General features: G+C 39.5%; 1 protein-coding gene across 1 annotated transcript in view; it reads left to right on the top strand.

The window, feature by feature from the left end:
* The window catches only part of KIF16B (kinesin family member 16B), a 146972-nt gene extending 125361 nt beyond the window's left edge, over positions 1-21611 (top strand). The window contains exons 25-26 of the mRNA XM_050893407.1: positions 4471-4554; positions 20252-21611. Of these exons, the coding sequence (XP_050749364.1) occupies positions 4471-4554; positions 20252-20410 (243 nt within the window). The 3' untranslated portion in view covers positions 20411-21611. The remainder of the gene's footprint in view (positions 1-4470; positions 4555-20251) is intronic.
* Positions 21612-22418: the final 807 nt, after the last annotated feature.

Genomic DNA, 22418 nt, shown 5'->3' with positions numbered 1-22418 from the left:
TTTGTCTCTCCCTAAGACTGCTACTGCCTAGCAACAATTGCCGGATAGGATAAACGTCATTAACTGTAAAAAGTTTAATGCCTAAAAGACATTAGGAATGCTGATATGCAGTCTTGAGGTGTCTCCGTACTATTTTAAAATATTATCTGGCTTTGCATTTTGGTCTAAGAGTAGTCCGAGCCCTGCCCGTGGTATGTGTATGCATGCGTGTGCACACTCGTACGTATGTAATGGAGTTTGTATTGCAGCAATGCTATAATTATGTATAGTAGGGAAAGGCTTCTGCAGCCAAAATAAAAATTAGAAATCTTGCATGCTGCATGCAGAAGCTTCTCAGGAAATCATTCGAGCTCACTCTTTCTGTCAGGCTGGGGAATATGCCTCTTAATTTCCCCTGACAGAAAACATATCAGCTCATCAGCAGCCCTAAAAACCGACAAAACATCCCCGCCGAAAAAGACTGACTGCCAGACGCTTTCACTGCCACTGCAACAAGGGGGACAGGGAGAGGAGGGGCATGCTTCAGAAATTTCAGGAAAGTACAATAATTTACCTTGTTACCTGTAGAATCCGACTGCTATGCCTTGTATTGCTGCAAAACGCTTGTCTCGTGGTCAAGGTGTGACCCTTGAAGAATTAATTTGAGCCAGATGGTACACAGCCATTTAATTCTAAAAGAATAATTTATACTTCTGAATCTGGATAGTGTGAAATACTCTTATAGTGTTTGAGCCAAGGCAAACATCTCGATGCAAAATCTACACCTGCAGATCTCTTACATATTTAAGTGACAGAACAAATGCGGCTCAGTCACATACTGTGCTGTGTGCATTAACATGTAGCAGTGGTAATCTCATCTGAAGTTACTGTGCAGTTTCTTAAAGGCATTGTAGCACTACTAATAACAAAATTTAATGAATTTATTGAAATATTTGCTACTGCAATTTGGCTTAAATGGGTAAGGTATTTTAAATCTCAAAATTCTCTCGACTCGTTTCGTTTCTGAATCGCATACAATTACATTCAGAGTCTGTATGTCAAATGATACATCAGGACAGAGGATCTTTATAGACAATTATCGTAACATTTATCATTACTTCAGTATATTTGTATTGCTGGGCTTTTTTTCTCTTCTTTTTTTTATAAACCAAAATTATGACAAGATGAGAACATTTTATTGTCACTCTGCATATTTGTGGAACTCTTGCACCAACGTATTTTTCCCCTCACTAAAGGAGTAACTTTGTAAGTCAGAGTGATAGAGATCAATGCTGTGTTTATATATAAGCACACTACCTCTGGTAAATATACTAATATTGTATTTTTATATAAATATACTACAATGGTCCAGCTTCCTATTACGGTGAAATTCCACAGTCACATAGAGGACTGCATAATTCACATTGCCGCATGAATGGTTCTAGTTCTCATGTTGCAAAGATGATTTTCAAGCTGTGAACTGGGTGGAAACTGGTGCTGTCATGTCTGCATTAAGTGTTTGGACAGCCTGAAACTCAAGTCTCTTCTTTTTTTCATTTTGGTGGGGATTAGACTCTTGGCATGTAGTGGGGTAGAACACATTGGAATAATTCAGGGTTTCCAAGAGTTGCTGAAATGACGGTGAAATCCATGGCTGGAGATTTTTCTGTCATATAGCTGGGTGGTCATCCGTTGTGTGACAGAAATGGTCTCCATTTTTTTATTTGTGAGATGGACATCTGCCAATCATTTGGCTAAAAGAGGATCCCAGGGACCCTTGGGAAAGAGTGGGACACCACAGAAATGTTCCAGCAGGCCCAAGGTTTTGCGCCTTCTGCATCCAGCCCCGTAGAGATGGTGACTGCAGTAGATGATCAGTCCTTTATAACGTACCCTCTGCAGGATGCAAAATTCTTCCAAGTAACGTGTGTATGTATAGGTATATTCTGTACACGCGTGTATTACAAACATAAGTAACGTATATATGCGTGCCAAGTATAGTTCGGCACATTGCTGTTCTGATCTGGATGAAGATTTTTGTTAATATAGTTCTCTAAGTCCAAAGTATTCAGATCCAGGTCTTGACCAGCAATGAAATCAGGTTTTTCGTTTAGGTACATGTTGTGACTTCGAACATTTCAGAGCCAAGTTCACTGGCTGACGCCTTTCTCTTGCATATGAAATTCATGACTGTAATAATGGACTTTCATTGGCTTTGTTTCAAAGATTTGTGCATTGTAGTGTTTTGGGAGTTAAGAAATGTTAAAACTATGTGAGTAGCTACTTCGGTTTGAGTAAGTTTAGCAAAACTTACTGGCTTTAGAAAATGCAACTGTTTTTCTTCTAAGATGTATCCAGAAAGTTAACAGATTAGGAAAATAACTTGCCCATCCCAAAGTTTTGTAGAATCAGTCCCCAAATGCCTGTTAAAATCAAACTTAATTTACATAAAGAAGTCATTCCTGATTTTAGCTGTAATACCTTGCTTTGACTCTACAGAGTGTGTCTGAGGACATTGTAGCAGTAGGGTTTTTTTATTTGTGCAAATTGTTTTTTAACAAACACTACTTTAAAATTCTATAATGAAAGTATTTATTAGAAAATAAATATAAAAACAATCTCCCTAGGGCCAGGAGGGGATTGTGGTGGTAGTTGTTTTACCTTGCTTGTTTCTGGCAGTGACATGATGCAGTAGTATTTAATAAAATACAGTTTCTGCAGGGGTGGGATTTTGAAGTCCTTGAAAATATTAGCACTTATAATCCTGTATAGGTTAAGAAGCACGTAATGCAGTGAAAATAAGTCCCAAGGATGTAATTATAGGATACTGTTTGGCTGTGTACTCCTTGTCCTGCCAGCATGAAGAAGCAGGAACACCGAGAAGAATATGGTTGGAGAAATTTGAGGAATATAATTGGGGCGTGCTGGCGACACTGATGCAGAGCAGACATCTCTTCCATCTCCTCTGGTGCCCCACATCACTTGATATCGCTCATTTGAAGATGTCTGGGCATTGCCTTAAAATTGTCCGAGTTAGAGTTGAACCAGAGAATGGGAATAAATTATTTGTATTGCAGAATTCCTCTGTATTTTAAAGATGCTTACATTCAATGTTAATAATGAAGCTCCTCATTTAATTCAGTATATTGCTGCTCCTTGTAACCAGCCATAAATTCTCTACAGTCCTCCTGTATGTGCTGATATGCTAGAAGATGATGCATCTTGTTTATTAGTTCAATATCATCAAATAGCCAGGGGAGTTCATGCAGGAGGCATTTTTACACAGGGCTTTCGCCTGCACAACAACTCCAGCAATGCCAATGGGAGGTTGCATATTTCTGGCTCATACAGTGAGAGCTAGGAAGCAATTGGTTTTGATGTGTCTTCAAGTGCAAACACAAACTACGTGGAGAGGACTTGCTTTCTTGTGCATCGTTCCCAGCAGCAGTGGCTTAGCAGACCAAGTTCATCGGTACTTGTTACCAACTCTTGAGTCTTTTGTGTGTTTTCCAGATACAGCTGGCTGGAATTTGTTCAAGCATTTTATTAGCTGGTGTACAAGAAAGGAAGACAGTTCCCTCGCTCTCTCCCTTACCAGTGTAACTTGTCACAGTTCCTACAGGATGAAAAAGAAATTAGAAGATAGCTTTGAACGCCTCTGTGGAAGAACTCCTAAAAGGACAGATCTGAATAGTTGTTTTTAGGAGTTGTGCCGCTGCCTTGTTTTCACTTTCAGTGTGATAAATGGGATTTTGCCTGCTCCCGTGGATTCTTTTCAGAAATTAAAGCTATGAGCTTCCAGCGTGGACACACATTTGAATGTGGTTGAGCTACAGCTGGGTTACAGCTCAAGAAGTCTCACTTCCCATCATCTTAGCTACCATTGCAGCGTACATCCATGCTCTTAGCCTGTTCCCACTGTGAAGTAAGATGTCATAGTTCAAGGCACAATGAAGGGTCACTCAAGTCCAGCCTAGGTGTCAGCTGGAGTCCAGCAATGCCATCTTCCACAGCATACCTTCAGTGATAGTTCTTAGATCCAATGATCTTACATTTACGATACAACATAAGAAAAGACAAACAAATTACATGACAGTACGGTTGGAGACCACAGTTTTTAAGAGACTGAATGCAATCTTTTAAGACACACAGAATTCCTGAAGAGATATTTCTTACTTCTTAGTTGGTGCTATCACATCAGATTCAGTTTGCAACTTTGTAATCTTTAAGTGGGCAAACAGTGGCAGTCTAATTCCTAAATTTGCTTTCTGTCACTCATTTATGATAAAATGCATTGTTATCTTAGCGGTACTACAGACCTGATCGTAATAACGTCAGTAGAAATGTATAATGTGATATTTGCTAATAGCATATAGTGTAGCTCATGAATATTTGGCATTTTCTTCTTCCCGGTTGCTTCGTAGTTTAAAGAGAATTTTCTCATTTGAGCTTGTCACTTCTGATGCCGATTCATCCTTTAATGTCTTCCAGCTTGCCACTTTAGAATTCCCTCCAAAGAAGCTCTTTGGAAACAAGGATGAACGAGTGATTGCAGAACGACGGAGCCACTTAGAGGTAATGCCAACTTTTTAACAGGCTTCTGTGGTGTATTTAGGTGGAGTATTCTCTGCTTGACCAACAGAAACCATTCCCATATGGTCAAAGTTAAATAGTCTGCTTGTAAGTATGAAGTTACTTGCTGCCTCATTTAACACAGGAGATGGCAGCAGTAGATTGCAAAGTAATGAAACATGCCTTAAAAAAAAAAAATAATCCTAGTCTAGGAAAAAAAGCATCTCTTTAGAGATATTCATAGGAGGTACATTTATTTAAAGGGGAAAGGTTGTGGGTGAGGTAAGTGTTCACTGTAGACAGATGGTCTCTGTGCAAGACAAGATTAAAAAAAATATTGCTACTTTAAATGCAATTTGCTAGCTGAAGATTTACTATTTTATCATAGTTACTATATCCAAATATCTCATGACAGAAGGAAAGCGATATTTAGGCATCTTTGAGCTTTATTTTGTAACCCAGCTTTCTGAATGTATTATTTCTTTCAATTAATTTTGAAAATTAATTCTATTGTGGACACAAGGTTACTGAGTTTATGAGGGTTTGGGTTTTTTTGCTTGTTCTGCAGTGCCATGTGGATGGCATAATTTTGACTCCTATCACACGTTAAGTCTTTATATTTCTCTATTAATGCATGTGTTATTGTAGCCCAGGGGCAGGAGGTGGGGTTTTAGGAAAGAAGAGCAGGAGTGAACAAAGACTAAACCATACACCCCGCAACTATATTGTAGCCACATGGGGATTACCTGATCATGCAAGTCATTAAGAATTATATTCTTTGTAGAGCTAAAGGACCATTAAGTCGAGCTTTAGAGAAATGAATATAAAAGTAGATTGCTTCCAACTGGAATCTTTTCTTGCATGTTTTGAATTTTTTTTTCTACATACTTCACCTTTTCTTTGATCTACCAACAAAATATCCTTCCACTGACTTTTGATGTGAGGCTGTCTTACATATAGCGCAAAATGTAATCTATTTTTTTTGTTTCATGTCCTCTATAGAGGGCATAAAGGCATGGCCACGTTCCAGTCTAGTACTCAATTTGCATATTTTTGTACCAGTAAGAAATTGAATCCCTTAATCTTTCTGACCTTTCATTGATTTACTAACATATTTTATTGTAATGTTTCTACATGTTAAAACTTCTGTGTATAGTGATGCTTTGATCATGGTCATATAGTACTTACAGCTCTCTGTATAGCCAGTTTTTAGCTTAAAATTAAATTGTATCTATTTTAACAAAATTAAGTCATTAAAAATTTATTACCTATATATTTTGCAAACAATAATAATAATAATATACGACCACTGTTCACATGAATATGTTTTGCTATATGCCAGATAGCACGCTTGGCCATGCCACTCAATAATCCTGACAAATCACTCAGTGTTGGAGAAACTGAAGATCCCCTGTGGCTAAGGAAAAGCTAGGTAAAGAGGACAAGGAGCCAAGCAAATGTTACCATGCTTGCCATGAGGAATTGCATGCAACAAGCTGATCAAAACCCCCTCATGTCTGGATCTCTAATCGTGGTATTTTCTTTTCTCTACATAGTTTGCAGTGGTTTGCTCTGGCTTTGCCAACGGCTGGAGAGTTTCAGCTAACCTAGCTGCAGCCTCCTTGGTGAAGAGTGAGAGAAACCACCTAAGTAATGATGGCTTCCAAAGTCACATAATGCTTTGAAGGCTCAAAGCACATCTTGAGTTATGCTGGGAAAGTATTTGGCAGGCAGAAAAAGTGCGATAGTGGAAGATGGCACAGGCGCCAGTTCTATTTAAAATACTGGCTGTTACTGCCTCGTGGCTTTCAATCTGGTATGAAGCTTGAGCACACTTCAGTGGGCTAACTGGAAAGTAGTAAATGGATGGATTGCCTGTGTAAGGGGTGTGGTTTCTTGGCCTTTTGACCATAGCGCGTTTCTCACCTGGGAATTTGATCAGGTAAAAGGGGAGGGCGTTAGATCTTGGTAACAAGCAGAAACATGGCTTGTATTCAGTTGACTTTCATACCTGATCCTGTACCTTGATTTGCTGAAAACCCTTTGCAATCTCTTTCAAGCCTTGCAGGTGATGTGTTGTTATAGCTGTAGTATGGTATAAAAGCTTATTTGATTGTTCCACATGGTTAGTCAAGAGCTAATGAGCTAATACAGCATTTTTAGAAAAAGCAAAGCCCAGCTTCCAGGCCAACAAAAATGTATATTCTTATGCAATGTCTGAGCTGATTTTGTTGACTAAAAATAGATGACAGCCTGACAAATATCAGTCTGGTAAGTTTTCTGAACAAATATTCTGTATTGCAAGATCATTAGTAGAGCTGTCATCCTGGTGGTGGATGACAAAGAAGTTACTCTGCTCTTCCAGTTTTTACATTAGGTATTTATACATCTTGAATAGGCTGTGGCTTCACATTGTTTTTCCTGAACTTTTTGGATTGAAGCGGGGCAGTACAAATTTGGCTAGTCCAGTGCTTTCCGCAGGTCATCTCTAAGCAACAGCAGTTTCTTTTCCTAATTTACATTTTTTTCTTTTTTAAGTATGCACATAACAAATTAACATTCAAACTCCAATGTACACCTGTGTGAGGGATAAGACAACTTAAGCTGTTGTTTCAGTCAAACAGCCTGACTAGAGTATTTGCTGGAATTAGCAGTTGGTTACTGAAATGGCCTTTCGGGCTCTTTTCTTTACATCAAAACTAAATTGCAGCTCTCAGTCTGATCTAGGAAAATGAAGCAGATCGACTGGGAGTCATTGTAGGGGCAAAACTACTCTTCCAATTAACTAAACGTACAACAATCAGAGAGCTGGTTCTAGTGCAGATATCTAAACTGTTATTTTATTTGACTCACTTTGGCTTTAGTCAGGGAAATTTTCCTTGCACCTAATTATAAAAAGACTTGTCCAAAACATCCTTTGTGGGACAGTTTAGGAAGAGTTTGGTTTTTTCCTAGGCATCACCTCTTGGATTCGTGCCACAGCAGCAGAAGTGCTGAGGACAACAGAGGGGTTTGTGGTACCTTTCAAGGCAACTAGAATCAGGGGGGCTGGCTGTAGGGTTTGCTTTGTTTTAAGATTGTCATGTAGAGTTACCTTATTTCAGTTTGAGATTAGAAGTGGGCATATTTCATCATAATGGAGATGAAATTACTTGGAGTAAAAGACTCCAGAGAGCCCCAAATTATGACGATTATGATTTAAAATCACAATAAATGCAAAGTTTATGTAAAACATTAAGTTTTTTTATTTATCCTAGCTGGTACAAATGCTTAATAACCAAAAGCTTCCCAATACCTTGTTGGTAGGAAAGCACATTATGTGTACTATTTTTGTGTGAGATGAACCTGAGGAGAAGTCTTTGATCTCCAGCGTGATATGTCATTGCAATGTAAACACTTTTGCTTTGGTGTTTGTTGGTATAATATAAGTCTTTTGAGCAATATCTTACATTTCCATAGAGGTTTGGAAAAATAACGTGCAAGTTTGCACAAAGGTTTCGCCTATACATCTTAAGAGAAACACTTAAATTATATTTAAATTTACCTATCCAAAATGCCCTATTGCAATCTATTAATTTAGTATTTCATCAGGGACCTGTTGCAGGGCAAAACTCTAATTGTTCTGCAGTCTAAAGACTGTAATTTCAGAGCCAACCTTGCTTGATTAAATCCACCTTAAATGAAACAGCCAAGAATTCTTTTGATTAAAGTTAATGAATAGAAGTTAGTGTGTATCTATCCTTTCATGCAATTAGAAATCAGTAGATAAGAGTATAGGATCCTTTTTTTAAATGAAATCAGATGATGTATATTCCTTTTTTTATTTTTTTAAGCAAAAACTTTGCAAAGGAAACCCATGTCACAAGGGATACGTGATTCAGTGAAGGTATCTGTTCCCATTTTAACTGCAAAATATCTTTTATTCCTTGGTGAGTTGCTAGATCTGTGGATGACAGTAAAAAAGTTTTCCTGAAATCCCAGCTTCTTTGGATACTGCATTTCTGTATCATATCATTCCCCTGATTATTTTTCTTCTTCTCTTAGACTCATGCTTTGTTGTAGTAATGAAGATTATTAGCAGCCCCATTTTCCCGTTGTGCAGCCGGAAAAGCTGGGCAGGAGTCTAAGCTGACATAGCAGATCGAGTTGTGTTTCTTGACTCCTTGGTCAGAAGCCTTGCAGTTATAGACCCACTAGGCTTTCTTTTCTGCTCTTGCTGTCACCAATGTGCTTAGGAAAAAACAATTGTTATGCTGACAAAATCCCAACATGTTGTTCCTTAAAGGAAAACTAAAACTCCCCCAAGCCTCAGCCTGTCTCCTTGTCTCTGTTCCCTGTTTCCTGTTCCCTATTCCCACTGCTGCATTTCCTCAGGTTTGTTTGTGGACAGCAAAGGGGAACAAGCAAAATCCCTGATCGGGGATGCACCGATAGCTCAACGGTCGGTAGAAGTCGTGTGTTTCCTTTTGCTGTACTTACAGAGCTCAGGGAATGAAAGAAAGTCAACCTGTAACAGTATGGTAAGGCGAGCCTACGTCAAGTTTTGTAGGAGCACATACATCTTCCTGGCATTGTCTCTGCTCTTCTTTTTTCTTGGTACTTTGAACCTCTTTAAAAGATAGACACACTCAATTTATTTAAAATTAATAATACAATTGTCCTTAACCTCCTCACTTCCTAATGTATGATGATGAGGTTTTCAATGATAGGTGTTAATGCAAGAGGCAGAAATAAATCTTGTATGAACTGCATAATTCAATTTTGCTCTTGAATCTGTAGAACTGGCTGGGCAAAGCATCGTAGACACTGAACTGACTAAAATATTGCTGTTACCTACAGTCAAAATTACGCTTCCAAAATAAGATTCTTTAACTTAAAAGCCAAATGCTTTGGTTTTTTTTTTTAGTTTGTATTCTCACTTGAGTTCCTTTGGAGGTGATAATTTCTAGGGTTTTTTTTGGTATAGGGCTCTAAAGCTAACCACTCCGACTTTCCCCTTTAAAAGTGAGATTCTGTTGGTTTTGCATGGCTCCAGGAATCTCATTCTTAAGGAAGACGTGAAATAATGGGAATAGCACCTTTCCTTGAACTTGAATTCACTCTTGTTATTTAAATGTGTTATTAGTTTCAGAATTAACACCTTGGTGGCAATCACCAAAAGAAACATCTGAGGAAAAAAAATCTCAAAATATTTGTTGACAAATTTGGGCAAACAGAATGTTTGAGTCTGTCTGAGACCTCATTTCTTCAGGTTTTCCTTGAAGTTATGAGGGCAGACACATTTTAATGAGATTTTAGATGATTCATCATCTGAATATTCAGTATGAACTTCATGAATACATCCCACCAGCCTTTGTTTCACAGCCCCATCCCTTAATATATTTAACTGAGCCCTGCTTCATGCTAGTTACAGGTGAATTGATGTTTCTATTGCAAAACCCCTGTCGAGTGGGGTCAGAGTTAGCATTTATGTTTGATTTTTTTCCTGACTCTGATGCCAGTCACAAAGACCCTTCAAAGCTACTGATTACGTGTCTGTTCAAAGTGATTATTAAAAGGAAATTATTAGACTCCAGTATCAGCTTACAACAACATCCCTAATACCAAAGCTTTTTAAGAAGAGCTTTAGAGCCAGCTGCTCACCAGCCTGACTCTTGCAGGTTGAATGTTTGCCTCTGACAGGGTGGTTGTAAATACTGTTCCTAGAAGCATCTCGGTGAGATGGACTTCGGAAAGCATTCAGAATACATTTGATAATCATTGAAAGGTAAAAGGAAGCTTTTCCTTTTGTTACAGACATGAATGCACGCCAGGTATGCCTGCTAGTGCAAAAGTAAACCGCTGCAAATGTCAGTATCTGATAATCCTAGAGAAGATTGTTTCATACCCATAGTCTGAACTACAGAATGCAGCATCTTGGAGTGATGGTTTTAATTTCCCACTAGAGGAATAGGGGTGCAACGGGAGCACAGAAGGAAAGAGCATAGACACATCCACAAAGACAAGAGAAGAGCATGTGTGGTTGGGTCATGTTGTGAATATCAGTTACGTGAAATCCATGTCTCGGATCATTTTCTAGATTAGGTATAGTTAGACTGCACCAAGTGCCTTTCATAACCTCTAGTAACGGTTTAAAAAATTTAAGAACAAAAATAACTGCTTTTCAGCAACAACGCTAAAGTCTTGCCTTGCCTGCAGACAGTAAGACTTTGCAGTTAGCCGTCTGAGAGCAATTTCACACGTCAGGTTCCCAGCCTTCAGTGCATCATCGGGGCTATCCAAGGCACCTGGCTTTTCTTCTTTGAAGCGGCAGCCCTCAAAGAGGAGTTGTAGCAGCTCTCAGCAGTGAAGCATTTCATCTTTTTTTGGGTGGTGCTGCTTCTCATGTGAGGCCCTGTTGGCTTCAAAAAGTGAATAAATAAAATTAATTTTACTTATTGATTACAGTCACTAGATACAAATAAGTAGAAATCGGGACTTTGTGTACATCAGCAGTTGATCCCATACCAATAAAATGTTACTTTGATTAAATACCGTAGACGCTCAGCCAGGCCCACAGCAAATGCAAGACGTTATTCTTACAATAGCAATAGACAATAAAGATGGTTGTTCAGAAGGAGTGAAAGCCTGGGGTCATTTTCTGGGTGAGTTAATTTTAAGCTCTGGTCCAACAGGCTACTGGATACAGAAGGAACAGTGAGCGTAAGCAGCCCCTTGGTCTCATTTGCTCAAACTCAGTGCCTAATTCAAGATCAGGTCTGAAACCCTGTTTTGCAGAGTTTGCTTCTTGCTAAAGAGGTAACTTTACATAATATACATACCCCTTTACAATAATTCTGGTGTTTCTTTAGGTGTATAACTTCAGATCCCTACCTCAAAAACTGGATCTTTTGTGATAAAATGTTTATCTCCGTTACAACTGAAGAATTAAATAGGATGTGCAATTCGGAGGCCTTTTTTTTTCTTTCCTTTTTAGAGATTTCAGAGTATCAGAAAATAAGGAGGTACGTTTATCATGATTTACTAAGTTCAGAATATGTGACAGCATATAGTTTGAACTCCAGTTTAGCTCTACTTCCTAATGTGTTTTGCTGTCAGTTCAGAATAAATTTACAAACATCCTCCTACAAATCAAGTTTTGAAGTTGTTTACCTTTATCGGTCTCCAATAATGGCTCTCCACATTCAGATGTGAGCAGATGAATAAAGGGAGCACTCAACCAAGGACGCTGGGTTGAACTCGATGCTATCCCTTTTCAAAGCAAGCGTATCAGTCATCCTCCGGCATCTGATTTCACCAAAGGAGGTAGAGGGTGATGCATGTCAAGTGGTTTGGTAGCTGTTTGCCAAGGCCACTCCAGCAGATGACACGCTGTCGCTGCTGGCCCAGGGGTGCGTGGTAAATTCAATCCTGTTGTTCTTTCTGAATAGGTTTTGACAGGACTTGTTTTGACTTGTGCTCCGGAGAAAAGATTGGTTTCCTTCACTAGTCAGGTCTGTTTTGATCTCTCTTAATATGGCCATTCACTTCCAAAAGAGGACTCATACTGATAAAGCACCTGTAAATCATAGGGTGCTGCCCTATCAGGGTGTAAATCAACCTTGCTGCCCTTTTTTTTTTTTCTTTTTTTTTTTTTTTTTTTGCCTGCCAGCCTACAATTCAGTTTTCATTGGAGCTACTTACAGCCAATGAATATAGGCTTTTAGCATTCAGGCATTGTAAGAAATATTAAGTCCTGTGGATTTTAAATGAATTTCAGGCAGAATAAGATTGTAATTTGGGTTGTAGACTGACTTTAGAGGTTAATTCAATTGATGCAGCATAATAGTAATTCAACATAATGTGCTCATGCCATTAGACTTGCACAGAAAAATGCTCTAAATAGCTATAATGAATAGTTTGGATTTTGAAAACCTAGGAGAGCAATTTCACCTTGAATCATAACTGGCATCTCTCAGAATGCTTGTACATTACGAAAATTCGAAAAGGTGTATGAATTCAAGTAAATTTCAGTACCACCCTGGGTAAAATTAAATTTTAGTGGCGCTCAAGCACTTCAGGAGATGTAGTGGTAAAATCTGCTTTCACCTGTATAGCTGTGGAGGAAACTAACCCTGATTCAAGGAATCTGCATTACACTGTGCATAAAAAACATAGGGAGAGTTTCCCAAGGGGCTAAAGATGTAAGTCCTGTTTTTTTAATGGAATTTAGCTGCTTAAAGAGCTTGATTCTTACATGCTTAGTTCCAAAGTCATTTAGGTACCTCTAAACATGCCCAAAGGAGTGGTGTGTATGGTATTGCTGCTTCTCTCTCTCTTTGGGTTAAGTCCACCACCAACACAGACTGCTGCAGTGTTAGTGCCACTGCAGTGGCAAGAACACAAGTCTCCATAGTTCGGTTTTGTAGCTCCAACAAAAGCAAAGGCTAAATTCTTTGCTATCAAAGTAAAATTCTGTTTTTATAGATCCAGCATTTACAGCCATGTTAACATTTGGGAGCTATATAGGTAAATCTGTTCACTAACAAGAGAGCTACATTACATTTTTGGTAGGAGCTTTCAACCCCATCTCCTCCTATCTAGCTCCTTAGCAAACAAGTTCAGTCTAACAAGTTAAGAGTTTACATATGTGTATCACAGTCGGATTGGCAAGATATTATTTACTAGTAAATTAAAAAACCCCAACCTAGCATAATTTGCCATACTTGTATTATTTCTATTAAGGGAAACCCGTAAATCCTGGTTTCTTAGGAAACATAGCCAGCCCACGGCACAGGCAGCTGGACCCTGCAGCAAACGCTCTGCTCCCCCCAAAGCTGTGCCTAGCTGCTGCATCCTCAGCAGTACTGGTTCCTGCGGTGTCAGGCTCGCTTTCCTCCATTGTAAAGAGGACGTTCGTGCAGGCAAAGTCTGTCGGTGAGACAGCTGGAAGTTCAACATAGGTGTGCTTCGGGAGAGCCGGCGATGTGTGTTGTGCCTGGCTATATGTAGAATTTGTTTTGGATGGAAAGATCATGTAAGGTGATACTGATTGGGAAGTTCTTGATTTTATTTATTTATTTATTTATTTGGTGACTACTAGGCATTATCTGTAAACAGCCTTGCTTCTGATTAGGCCTAATCAAAGTGAACAGGAAGGATTTGATTAAAACGAGTCAATCCTTTATTCTTGGCTTGTGTAATGTGAAGCCAGTTAATCCAGCCTCGACCCTAATTAATGTCTGCCAATCTGAAGCAAATAACCCCCCGCTTTAATATTACGACTAACGTGGTGGTGACTTGTCATTTTCAAACATGTGAATCTGCCTTTATTCTCCTGAAAAATCTCTTTGCGCTCACACAAGTCGTGTGCGACCAGAGCAAGGTCTCTGGTACCTATGGCATAGACGTGTTCTGGAGGCGTTTGTTACCTCTGACTCCTCAAGGAAGCTTTGCAAAACTTTGACAGTGTCTAATACTGTAGTTTTTTGTAAGGAGAACCCAGCCATCCTGGTGTTTCTGCAAAAGATATCAGCCCAGGTGATCATGTCATAATTTTAGAAGCTTTCTCTCCAAATTTTTCACAGAAATAAGATCCTTCAGGCACCAGGTAGTCTCCCAGGCAGTAAGTCTTTTTCTCATTGCTATGAAATCACAGCTGCCCGTAATGACCTAAGGGTGTGTGCAGGAGATAAATGTGTACGGATCCAGAGGTGACATTAGGTACTTCCCGAAGGGCCTGAAATATCACTTGAGATATTGAATATCACATGCTGTCCTGCTCACATATTCTGCTCAGATCTGCTTTATGATATCTTGCAATATGTCAAGGTGTTGGGGAAAAGAATTGAAGCCTCATGTTTTCGTTATTAAAAAAAATAAAATAAAAAGAAAACCCCACAGAAGACCAAAATGTTTCTGAGCTAGTTATATCTGGTGAGTGGAGAGCTGATCCTAATCTTGAATGGCTGGAGGTGAAGATATTAGTCATAGTCTGTGTACGGTCCCCCATCCTTTCAAGCTGCTGTACTCCAAAGCAATGCCACCTCGTATTTTATATTCTTGCTATCTGCCAATTCTTTCCCTGTTTTGCTCAAATTTAATAAATCCAGAAATAGATCTGAAACTACTTTTAGAGAGCTATCAGAACATTATACTGGCAATTACTCACTCCTAATCAGCCAGTTTAGCCTCAGGTGGTCCCCAAGGGAAGGGGAGATGGTTTTAGTGGCAGGCACAGGGCGGAAGCTTAACTGTGTTGAACCGAATCGTGACATGGAGGGCTGAGCTATCCTTGCAGACCGCAAGAGGAGCCTGTTGGGACCACTGCCTGGACGAAACGCCTTGGTTTGGACAGCTTGAATACCCCTCGCTGTGTAATGTTGGGATGTTTGGCACAAGAGAGCCTGACCACTTGGAACTCGGTTCACAAAGAAACTTCTTCTGTTGTGGCTAATGGCTTTTCTTGTCCTCTGCATCTGCCCCAAATAACCCAGTCCTGCGTGATGTTTGAGATGTGGTGCGTGTCCCGGATGAGGCAGAGCTAGCTTAGCTTGTAGCCCTTTCCCTAAGGGTTCCTGTCTTCTGTGCTCTCCCAGTGGTATCACAGGCTGCGACCCCAGCCTACCTCCCCATACAGCGTGTTAATTCCCTCTGACTTTTGCCAGTAAGAAAAAAACACAAGGAAGAAGCAGATCCAATGAGAAGTTTGAATCCTATTTTTCTTGGGAAGACGTACGATCTCTTCTCATCAGATTCTGTATATAGCATCACCCCAGACAGGGCCCTTTGCCAGCCTGAAGTCTCTGTGGGGCACCGTCGTCTGTCAGTGCCATTTAAGCTGAGCTTTTTTTTTTTGTCAGTAGAGACTGTAGTTAGTGACGATAGCTGGCATTTCTGCAGTGTTTCATATTTGAAAAACCACCCTGGAAGTCATTTCTTTCTCTTCAAGACACCAATGGAAAGGTCCAAAATAGAGAAAGTTGGTTAATTTGGGAGAGGATCCCCAAATGTTTATTTTCCTTTGCATATGCCCAACAATTTCTTTCTAGGAGACAAAGGCAGAAGATGCACTCCCATCTGCATTACACATTTCTGCATTACAGCAGGCTCCCTTTGTCTGCGTTGTCTTCTAAACAGATCCTTATTTTTGTGATCACAGATTGGAAGCGAAGCATGTTCCTGTCTGCTTATTTTGGGCAGTCTTCCTCGGAAGATCTTACTTTGCAAATACCTAATTGCAGCATAATGTGGCTTTTCAGAATCAGGGAATATGCTTCAATCTGTCTCTTTTTTTTTGTAATCAGATTCCTATCCTATAGAAAACGACTGTTGATACCTGCGTATGCTTTGCTCTATGAATAATTCAAATCAAGATTTGATTTAAAGCTTGCAGCACTTAACAGTAGTCAACAGAATAATTATGTGATTGGTGCTGAGAGAAACTAGCATCTATATTAAAGGGAGAGAGAGGCCAACGTTAGAAGGTGGATGAGCAAGTTAATTAGTCCTGCCTCTGCCACCGATGACCTTCTGTGACCTTGTGGTAAAGTTTTTGACTGTCACGTTGATGTGTAGGTGTTGAAAGGGGGGTATTGTTTCAAAGAAGAAAGGCTATTGTTTCAAAAATCCCCAAAGCCTTCTAAGGGGCTTTATCTTATTAAAGTTTGTGGTGCTTTCAGCTCTGTCAGATATTAGCAGGTGATATTTATAATGTTAATTGTAAAGTGTTATATTTAAAGAATTTAAAACACTGACTTTTTTGAGGAAATTGCTAGAAACAGCAGTAGGAGAGAGAAAGCTCAAAGTTTCTTCACTTTCTGGAAGTACCAGAGTTGATGAGTTTTTAAGCACACCAAAGTTTAATGAAAAAATCCAATTCTTGCTAAGCTCTGCTATTGGTCTCTGAGGCTGTTGCTGTTTCTAATGGATTATGAGAACAATGTCATTGAACTGAATTCCTCTTTAATATGCCACAATTGAAAGGATGATAAGAACACTTTCACATTCCAGAAAGCTTTTTGATTGTAATAACTTTAATAACTTTAAATTAAGTTACGGATTTATATTAAAATGTATAAAATTATGAGGTCCCCACATCACGAAGTAGTGCAAAAATCATTAGAATTACTTTGCTGTGCCGATGGATCAAGCACGAGATGAAAGCTGGCCTACTGCTAAAAAGGTGAACCCTATTAAAATGATTTTTAACAAGCTTTTAAAGTGGTTGTCATTTTGCTATTCACATAATTAAAAGGGAGGGAAAGCTACTCAAACTGGTAAGTAAAGAAAAACCTTCGGGCCTCACAACACTTTCTCCAGTCTCGTTTCACTTGCAAACCCTTGGAATGCAAAGTTAAAACTTGCAGATACGGCTGTCATAAATTTTAAGTTAAAGGTCATGAAGGTTGTAATGCGTACCAAGAGGGCAAAACCACTACTTCTCCTATTTTGGATTTTTTTTTTAACCTGGCTTTCTATCTTTAAATGTTTTGTACATGTGAAGAGTATTTCCATTCTCTAAACTGGTGTTCCTGAATGTATGTTTAGACTGAGCAACCAACATGATTGATGTGTAAGTTACCCATTTTACATCCCTGTTACAGTGCCGGGGTCCTGTGCCCTCACATTGGGACGTTTACAAATTTATAATTAGGATATTTTCCAGCAAACCAGCAACATAGCAGGTTGAACGCTATTAGTGAAATGAAACTCCTAAGTGCATTTGGAGGAACACTGATTACCAGACTAAATAATCCAGAACAAATGGCTAGAGTTTTGAAAGGCTAACGAACGAAAATGAGTAATAAAACCAAGTCTCTTGGAATATTTGTAGCAGTTACCTAGTTTTTTCTTTCCAAGGTAATCATGCAAACCTAGCAAAAGTAGGATTGCTATAACATAGTGCTTTGCATACTAGGGACGATGATTTAGATGCTATCGGTGAAGTGCTGGTAGGAATTCACAACACTAATTTGTATAAAATTTAGATATGTTGCTATGAAGGCACCCTGAGCTTGCCAGTCTCTGCTAAGAAATTTTTTTCTGAACGAGCACATCAAAAGATACCAGAGTGCTTCCCACCTAGTTTTAACTCAGCACAAATAACACTATTCTGTAAATAGAGAAAAATCGTATCTGCTGCTGGAAATGGATTTAATATAAAAGCTTTGAAAACAACTCTCCCTCTGCCCACCAAGTCCTGACAGAGAAGCTCCTTTCATCTAGCCTTGCTCCCACTCCAGCAGCTTGCAGCGGCCTCCTGGGTTGCAACAAAGTCCATGTCGAGTCCCTTCTGGATCTCTAAGAAAATTTTCTTTCCATCATCTCTCTGGCACTTGGTGTTGATGTGTTCCTGCCCCTCTCTCAGCTTACTGTGACCTTCATCCTCTCCCTATCCCATCTGAATTTGGGAAGCATCTTTCCGCACACTGATAAGGAGCACTCTTCCTTTTCTCCTACCACTTTCTTCCGCTTCGTCATCCCCGTTGCAGCCAACAGGACAGAACGATCTTCCCCCTTACTGCCTAGCCACAGCTTTTTAATCGAGGCGTATGCTTGTGGTGTGAGCAAACACTTCTGCCAACAATCACAGTTTCCCTCGCTATGGGACTTAACTCCTAGCCAGCATATCTGGGCAGAGCAGCCTTTATTTCATTGAAGCAACAGCTTCTTTGTGTCAAGGGCACATCAGCTCTGTGCTATGCTAACACATCAGCATTGCAAACAAGGGCAAATGCAGATATGGGATTTAAAAGAGGGCTAATTTGCTCAGAAGTGGTTGTTGAAGAGCACACAATGCCAAGCCATATGGCTGGAAACCTTCGTACAAAATGAATTCCATCATAATCTGGTAGGGTCTGCTTGTTACCATTTTCCCAAGGATCTTTTTCATGTTCAAAGAATCTGTGATATTCGCTTAGCAACTCCTGTGCGCAGATCTGGGAAAATAAGTGTACCTACTGTTCCTAGTGTTTCCCTGTCAGATAAGCATACGCTTATAGCAGAGGGATTTTTTGCTCCGCCATTAGGCCTATCATGCCAAAACAATGAATAACGGCTCCACAGGAAAGGCATGACAGTCAGTTATCTGACCATACATACCAAGGTGAACACAATAGGCCTTGTAATGTCTCCGGTGAGAAATTTTGGTAGCTTTGAGCCTTCAGTAGCCATAAACTGGAATTACTGTAGTAACTTTTCAGCACAGTGCTAAAACTCTAACAGGATGCCATGTTTTACATTTGATTTTCTACCGTATTCATCCTTCAGGCATTACTAGATTGGAACTTTTTTTAAAAGGCCCTACTTTGTGAGCTAATTATGACAAATGCTGATATGACATCTGTTGCTCACTTTAAATTACCTCTTAGTCTGTTGGAATTCATCTTGAAGGCATTTTTGTAATGAAATTTTTTTTTCATGAACATTAATACAACCTGTGGGAGATCTGAATATAAAAAGAAAATTCACCAGTCCTGCCAAAAGAATAGCTTATGTGTCTGTCAGCTGCTTTTTGTTGTTGTTTTTTGTTATCCTGCTTTTCTGTGACATTAATACAGCTGGTTTCCAAGGCACTTAAATAGATAACAGGTTGTTATACTATAGAGGAATTCTCCTTGAGAAGAGTGAATAATTAGGACTGCTTCCCGAACATGGACCCGCTTCCATGACCCAAAAGCTGCTGCATTCAAATAACTAAAGCTTGTGGTCTTCAGAGGAGATTGTGCTGTTCTGTCTTGCAGATATATTTCCCACTGCGTCCGAGTTTTGTGAATAATTTCTCGAGTTATCTTTTTCTGTGGTCAGGCTATAGCAGAGTAAAGGAGTTTATCCCTGTGCTCCAGATGAGATCTCCCTTACAGCTGTTTCAGTGACATTGGGTACTTCTTTAGCACCGGTCTGATCAACATTATACCTACTGTGTTTCATTCAGAAGTTATAAATATGACTTATTAAATCATGCTCAATGTTTATAATAATTCAACCCATATGTGAAGGAAACCCCATCAGGTTTGTGAAAACTAACTTTGTGTTAATGTACATCTGTCACCATTTCTCTAGATACAAATGGATGCAAGTTGCACAGCGGTTGATGAATATTAACTTTTGGGAAGGGGAACGCTTCTTATGTGTAAGACTTAAAAAAAAAAAAAAAAATTTAGAGGGCAGCTCAGTGAAAAGATGCTGGTGGGTTCTGAGACAATATGGAAGTCATGCAGTCTTTGTGCAGATGGCCTTGATCAAAACAAATCCTTTTCGATGCAAGGATTGTGGAGTCTTGATGAGGGAAAGATTTCTGAAGTCCTTTTGTGTCCATATGTAGTGAAATTCCCGCAGAATACATTGGAGGTTTGCACCTGCTATAGTGTTTGGTAATGCTAGACAGCAGTATTAGCAGGTCACGATTAGCAGAAAGCATTACACGACTACAGACTAAACCAGCAAGCATCACACAAGCACAGAATAAAACAGTTACTAAGCTTGGCAGGGGAAGAAAGTGGAAAATACTTCTTTCCTGCTTTTCCTGAGCTTAATGCAAACATTTCAGTAGACCTGTTTTATGGATGGATTTAAATGCTGATGGTTATTAAAAGGACTTTTCACAGTCCATGAAGATCTTGTTTCTTTTTTTTTATACTGCTGTTCATTTAATTCTTCAAAGTGGTCGTAATCAATTTGATCAAGTAAACCTCATGACATTTTTCATTCTCTTCCACAGAAATACCTCAGGAGCTTTTTCTCTGCAATGCTGAAATCTCCATCGTCTCCACTGCACATTGATAAAGTGGGGCTAACTCTGTCAAAACACACCATCTGCGAATTCTCACCCTTCTTCAGGAAAGGCGTTTTTGACTATAGCAGCCATGGGACCAGCTAACTTTTGGGCCAGGACCCTTCTGCTGGTGGAGAGCAGTCGGAGTGGTGCCTTCAGTTTTGCGGTGCGAGAGAAATGGGGGGAAGGAAAAAGGGTACCTTCCTCCATACCTGGGAAGCTGCATCAAAACAACTCCATTTAAAGACAGCTACGCCCTGACGCTAGCCTGTGTCCTTTACCAGCTCTCATATTAGTGCCTGCATTTTCCTGGCATGGGGTATACAGACATTTTTGTGTAAGTTGCTCTGTTAATACTGTACAAAGATTCTGACTCTCGTGCTGTGTTTGGATCCGCTCCTTAGCGGGAGTGCTTCCTTCCCATTTGCTCAGACAATTTGTTCTGGTGGTGCAAGAGCATCTCGTGTTTACCGTGGCGGTGTGTCATGCTGACAGAGGGTTTCTGAGCAGCCTTTTGGTTTCTGTCCAAGCTGTTCCTTAAAGAACACTTCCTCTTTTGTTTCCTTATAGCATACTGTGGTGTTTAAGGTAACGCTCATACTCCACTGTTGTTTCTTTTTTCCCTCCCAGACACACGCTTTAACTATTTCATTGTATAATTGTATAGTTTTCCTCAGAAGAATTAAAGGGCCTGGGTAACTTGAATGTTTACAAAAATATATGCAGCAGAAAGAATATAATTTAAACCCTGTAAAAGTCTTCCACACTTGGTTGTTTTGAAGCAGAACGAATCACTCGCCATTAATTAAGAAGCAGAGGAAGCAATAGTTACCGAAGAATGCGGTCAGCATCTTTTCAGATTTTCTAATTACCCAGACTGTAAGTGGATACTCTGCACTGTACAGAGCTCATAGCTATGCATAAAGCTAATGCAAAGTGCTATATTTCTTTTTTTTTGAAAAATAGCTTCTTCACAATAGCATAACACTGTAAAACCTGAGTTTTATTTGCATCAGTTAAAATTTACAGGATTTGACTAATAGTACTTTAAAATTACTCAGGACTCATTCAGACTTGCACATGTATATACAGGTAGAACTCATTTTATATTGCTGCGGATCCAAAAATATATATACACTGTGACTGGAACTGAGTACGTGTACGTGTTAATATATAATTGGTTGTATAAAAATCAGAATTGAACAACTTCAGTTATTAAAATGCATAATGAAAGGTAAGTTTTGTGTGCCATTTGTTGGGAGTGTGAAGCATTATTTGTGAGTTGCCACCACCGGTAGGTCTTGGTAATCAAACTATTTCATGTTGTAGAAAATGATTATTAAAACCTAAAGTAACAACACTGGTGACATTTTTATTTCATGACCTAAATTACAGGAACAGCAATGTTTTACGTTTAATATGATGTATAAAGATAATTGGGTTCCATTACTAAGCCTAGCCTGCTACAATAAGCATTTCTAATTAAAAAAAAAAAAAAATTAGAATGGATCATTTAAATTTTGATGGATCACTTAAATTTTTTATTATTTTGATTCATTTCAGTGATGACAAAAGTTAGGGTAAAATTTCTAAACCACCGGAGCCCTATTATCAGCAGGGTAGACGTTAATGTCTTTGGATATGTCTGACTGTATCTGACTCTATCTGACTTAGGTACCTGAATACCTTCAGTTGGGAGCCAGGTTTTTAAGCTAAGCGTTCCAGTCAAACCTGTTGATTCCCAAACTGGTTTTACACCATGTGCCAGCCGTTCCCAGTCTCCCTCGTGCACTTCTGCACTGGAGTGCTAACTTCACCTGCGCTTCATCACCGACAGGGACCCGACCTCATGATCCTTACCGTGCCCTGTGCCTGTATTGCACCTCTCTGATCTCTCCCGGGGCCTTTCTGTGCACACATCATCCCCCTGACCAGGAGCCCGTGTCCTCCCTTCCTTCTTCACCCCACCGTTGGGCTTTGCTTGTGCTTCCTGAATCAGAAAGTGGAGGTTGGGTGCTTGCTGGGTTCCTACGGTGAGCTGAGTAACTGGAGTTTGATGTTGCTTCACACGTTAATGGGAGATTGGTAACTTCACTTGGCTGTATTACCCTGA

Source organism: Gymnogyps californianus, chromosome 3 (assembly GCF_018139145.2).
Source record: "Gymnogyps californianus isolate 813 chromosome 3, ASM1813914v2, whole genome shotgun sequence".
NCBI classification, from domain to species: domain Eukaryota; kingdom Metazoa; phylum Chordata; class Aves; order Accipitriformes; family Cathartidae; genus Gymnogyps; species Gymnogyps californianus.
This window is presented reverse-complemented; position numbering and strand designations above follow the sequence as displayed.